We start from the raw sequence: 5,259 nt of genomic DNA on the forward strand, positions 1-5,259 counted from the left end.
TTGTAAAATAATAATCAACTTTTGAACAATTTATATTCTCGTTTAATACAAGTATTAAAAAGACTATTCCAGCCAATCAAGCTTTATCATTCTAGGTACGTACTGTTACGAGGTTTGTGTTACGAGGTTTGCCGTCTAGATCACGTGGAAGTGCTCTAGGCTCTCGAGGTGGTTTATAACTAGGCGTCAAGCAGGGACTTAAGTAATGATAATAATGCAATTCGTAACTAATAGTAGAGTATACTAAATGATTGATCTTGATGTTACGAGGTTTGCCGTCTAGATCACGTAGAAGTGCTCTAGGCTCTCGAGGTGGTTTATAACTAGACGTCAAACAGGGACTTAAAGTAATGACAATAATGCAATTCGTAACTAATAGTAGAGTATACTAAATGATTGATCTTGAGCACGAAGCTCTATACAAAGGAAATCCATCTTGATTATATAGACCATCGTGGCATGCGTCCCAGTGCTCCCAGTTGTCCCAGTTGTCCCAGTTGTACTGGGACAGCTGAGCCTACTGGGATCCTCATATCACATGATGCTAATCACGTGATGTTAGGTATGTGAGATCCGTCGTAACACTTGAACACAAAGCGTTATATAAAGGAAATCTGTTCTAACTATATAGATCTTCATACTATAGACCTTCAGGACCCCGAAAGATCCTGGACCTAAGAATATGTTGGACCTTTATCTTTCGTGCATATTATGCAGGGTCCTATCACGTGATTGAATCACGTGGTAATGGGCTTGTGGAGTCCGACGTAACACGTACTCGACTACATTGCACAGACCACCCAGATTTCCTGAATTCGCATTCTTCGGGATCTCCACGGAAAATAATTAATACAAGTGGAATTTCCGATTTCCTCCATAAGGTTATGCTGACTCCTCTACTCAACAATATATCAAAGGAGAAATTTATAATACAGATATATAGATTCACATAGTTAATTCAAAGAAATCAAGCCAGAACAGAACAGAAAATTTGTACATCAATTTCTTACCCAGATATTGGGTAGGGGTTGAGGTTGGAGTTTATCGAATCGAATCGGACAAAAAGATTTACCTTAACAAAAAGGGTGAGGTCATCCATCCTTATCCGACCACATCATCAAGATATCGATATCGATTTCAATATCAATATCTACCGAAGCTTAAGGTTATTGAATATACGGAGAAAATCGGCTGGCTGTGTTGGTTTTAAATTCACCGTTTTTTGAGTTTTTTTTTAACTCCTATTTGTTCTCCTTTTTATTTCGATTTCCATTTCGATTCCATTTTACGATTGTGATTCTGATTTTGATTTTGGTTTTCAGTTGATGGTTGATTGATTGAGCACTCCGAATTCACATCACATGTATATGATGAATTGTAATCTCAGAACAGCGAATTCGAAGGGGATGACGGCTTGGCGTGCTGGGAGATCTGGAGCTAGAGTTGGAGTTTTTAGGTCTAGATTATTTGGGAGATGTGAGAGGGTGATAGGTGCAGGCGCTGGCTTGGGAAGTGGCAGGAGATTTATATCGACACGTGAATTGGATGCTTCGAAAGGCGGTCCGTATCTTTCCTTTTCTTCAATTTCTTTCATTCAGATATATACACATTTCGCATATTCCCCTCCTCCAATATAAACACACACCCTAACCACATCCACTTCCACATCCACTTCCAATCTCCCACGCATCCATTCTCACTCTAACAAACTCAACAACCCCAGATCGCGAAAGAATCCTCATCCTTGGCTCAGGATGGTCGGGTTTTACACTCTCTAGACAATTGGATCCGAAGAAATATCAGACGGTTGTTATTTCTCCGCGATCGTATTTTGTTTTTACACCGCTTTTGGCGAGTACGGCGGTGGGGACGTTGGAGTTTAGGAGTGCGCTTGAGTGAGTATTTGTCTTTTTTTAGTGGGGGTGAGTTGGTGGGGGTTGTTGGTGTATTTACTTGGGGTTTTGTTGGGGATTTGGGGATTCGATTTTTGGAGGGAAAGGAGAGGATAGAAGAGATGTGGGGGGCGGGGGCAAGGGAAGGGTAGGGGATGAGCGTAGGGAAGATTGAGGAGATGAAGGAGGTGTGGTGCTTTGGTTTTATGATCTTGCTGAGGGTCTAGTTTTGGTTGATTGTACAATTGCTGACACAATAATACATAGGAGTGTAAGAGGAAGAGGAAGATGGAGAGGATGGGGTTTAGTTGGAGGTGGATGGGGAGGGTGGGGAGCAAGGAATAATGGAGTTGAATTTTGGCAGGGAGTGAGTTTGAAAGTTTCTTTTGTTTTAAAGTGAGAAGTCCCCAAGTACTGCTTCTACTTCTTTCTGAAGAGCAGGAGTCCAGCTTCCAGTTTCAGCTCCTATATTTAAACCAACGTCCAGTCTTCCCTGAAAAGCTACTAACCAAATCTCTAATACCACAGTGGGCAGACGACGTTGACTTTGACAAAAAAACTATCAAAGTAGAAGAAAATGCAATTGAAAGACCTAAAACCGCAAGTACGGCCATTCAAAAGGTAGGAAAGGGAAGAGTTTTTGAAGTTGGTTATGATAAGTTGGTGGTTAGTGTAGGATGTTATAGTCAAACGTTTGGAATTGAGGGAGTTAGAGAAAATGCGCTGTTTTTGAAGGATATTGGGGATGCGAGGAAGATAAGGAAGAGGATTTTGGAATGTGAGTCTTATTTTGTCTTTGGGGTTGGGGTTTGGAATTCTGTCCTTTGGTTCGGGGGGTGGAAATGGGGACTAATGGGAAGAGTGGGAGAATGGAAGGGACGTTGCTTCTTAGGGAACCGCTTTTCAAGACTATCGCATGATCTTCTTCCTCCTCTAGAGCGAAGCGAAAAAGCCTCCACGGCAGTGGCCCAGCGGAGCGTCATCCACAGAAATGAACGGAGTCGAAAGATTAAGAGGAGAGTTAGGTTGAAGTTTATAATTGCTAATCGTTCAAAAACATAGGTTTCGAAACAGCTGCACTACCAACCAGTTCCGAATCCCTGAAAAAGCAACTTTTAAATTTTGCAATCGTAGGCGGTGGTCGTAAGTTTTTACCTTTTGACCCCCAATTTCCCTTTCCTTTATACTTCTCTAACACCTTTTATCTAGCAACCGGTGTCGAATTTGCAGCCGAACTATTCGATCTCTGCCACGAAGATCTCTCAACCCTTTACCCCTCTCTAACATCCTACATAAAAATAACCATCTACGACGTTGCACCTAAGATTCTTCCAATGTTTGATAAAAATCTCGCAAACTATGCATTAGAACATTTTAGCAGAGATGGTATTGATATTAAAACAGAACATCATATTTTAGGATTGAAAAAAGGATTTCCAAAGGATAGTCTTGAGGGAGAAAATGGTCACGAAGAAGATATTGGAAAAGGATTTACATTGAATTTGAAGGAAGAAGGTGATGTAGGTGTGGGTATGTGTGTTTGGAGTACGGGATTGATGATGAATCCTTTTATTGAAAAGGCGTTGAGTTCAGTTCATACTTTTCCATCCAAATCGGCTATTTTAGCTACGAGTGGTGAGAAGGGAATTAGCCAGAAGAGTGAAAGTCTGGAGAACAGAAAATGGGAATTAAAAAGAAGTCCGAAAACAGGTGGTTTAATGGTTGATAATTTTTTCAGAGTTAAACTAGCTACTCGCTCCTCAGCATCCACATCCTCGTCTTCCACAAAATCTCCATCTCAATCCTCAATCAAAGAACAAACCCAACAAGAAGCAATAATGGATGATGTTTTTGCTCTAGGGGATGTAGCCGTATTAGGAGATATGGCACTACCAGCTACAGCACAAGTAGCAAATCAAGAAGCGAAATGGTTAGGAAAGAGATTGAATAGGATTTATGGAGTAGAGAAGAGTGCAGTTGGGGAAAGTGGAGACAAGGGGTTTACGTTTAAGAATATGGGAGTTATGACTTATGTGGGTGGTATGAAGGCGATCATGCAGACGGATGCAAAGGGGGAGATTAAGGGGTAAGTTGAATTTCCTTTCTTGAATCTTGTTATGCATTTGGGAGGAAGTTTTAGTGTTGGTGGCGAAGGGACATGAAAATGATGAATGAACAGATGCGAAAGGATTCGTGAGATGCAATTGCTAACGATCTATATGAATCCAGGAGAACAGCATGGTTAATCTGGAGAGGTGCATATCTGACCCAAACAATCAGTTGGAGAAATAAATTGCTTATTCCTATGTATTGGTTAGTATCTTTTATTCTCATTCATCGCTTCTTTCATATATATTTAAAAGATACGAAAATGAAACTAACAACTAATTATAGGGTAATCAACTGGTTCTTCGGCAGGGATATTTCGAGATTTTAGAAGGAATTGAAAGCTAGAGGGTATGGTTTTGTGGTTGAGAAATGATGATGGGGAAAGTAATGTATGTATTAGGTTGGGTGGTGGAAGAGGAAAACGGAAAAATAATACGTCCCGTCGTGATGAGGTGAGGTGATGAATTTATATATCTTATAAATCATATAAACCTATCCTGTGAGGGTGAGGGTGTGGTATATTATATATTATATTCGTGTATTTGTATATTATAAATTAAGGATAATTCTACTTTTTATATTCTATATTTTATATTCTTTGAACCAATCCGATCTGTATAATAAGATTAATGATCGGTGTGTTTGGAGTGGAGTGATGGAAGACCCCCTCCCAAAAAAGGGGCTTAGTTGATGAAAAGAGTTATATGGATAAATTGGTTACTTTTTTCTTGTTCTGTTATGGCCGGATGGATTGGGAGTTGAATATATGTTGTTTGTGTGTTTGTTTTGGCGTTCAAGTATGGAAGAAAATGAGTGGATATTAGATAGACAAGTTAGTAGGTCGAGATCAGATAGAATAGTATTATGAGGGGAGGTAGCGGATTATGAGTTATGGATTATGGATTATGGATAATGAAATAAAAGTATAAGGTTATCGTTTGAAAGATAGAGTATAACTCAAGGATAAAATAATATATGATATGGTAGTTTATTGTTTTTTGATTAGTTAATTCTTATTGAGTTATAGAAAGATTATATATGAGTCTAGTATTCTACTTTGGGGCCACCCCTCTTTTGGGTCACTTTCCCCTATCAAAAATAACAAAAATCGACTTTTATAACTTTTTTATTTATGAATATAATTTCATAAAATTTGGATCATAGATTTATCACTTATATAATAGTAAATTCTGAAAATTTTGGATTTTTCGCGGTTTTATTAATTGAGATATTAAAGATTGAAATTTTAAATTTCAAT

At 38.9% G+C, this 5,259-nt stretch overlaps 1 protein-coding gene across 1 annotated transcript; it reads left to right on the top strand.

Moving 5' to 3' along the window:
* Positions 1-1,370: 1,370 nt before the first annotated feature.
* SS1G_12988 (hypothetical protein) lies at positions 1,371-4,329 on the top strand (the record flags this gene model as incomplete). The annotated part of the gene is made up of 8 exons (XM_001585846.1): positions 1,371-1,560; positions 1,724-1,895; positions 2,160-2,259; positions 2,421-2,670; positions 2,955-3,035; positions 3,102-3,978; positions 4,122-4,205; positions 4,287-4,329. 8 exons carry the CDS (start codon positions 1,371-1,373, stop codon positions 4,327-4,329), a joined length of 1,797 nt encoding a protein of 598 aa, XP_001585896.1.
* Between the last annotated feature and the right edge of the window lie 930 nt (positions 4,330-5,259).

The sequence above is a fragment of the Sclerotinia sclerotiorum genome, genomic scaffold, assembly GCF_000146945.2.
Source record: "Sclerotinia sclerotiorum 1980 UF-70 scaffold_23 genomic scaffold, whole genome shotgun sequence".
NCBI classification, from domain to species: domain Eukaryota; kingdom Fungi; phylum Ascomycota; class Leotiomycetes; order Helotiales; family Sclerotiniaceae; genus Sclerotinia; species Sclerotinia sclerotiorum.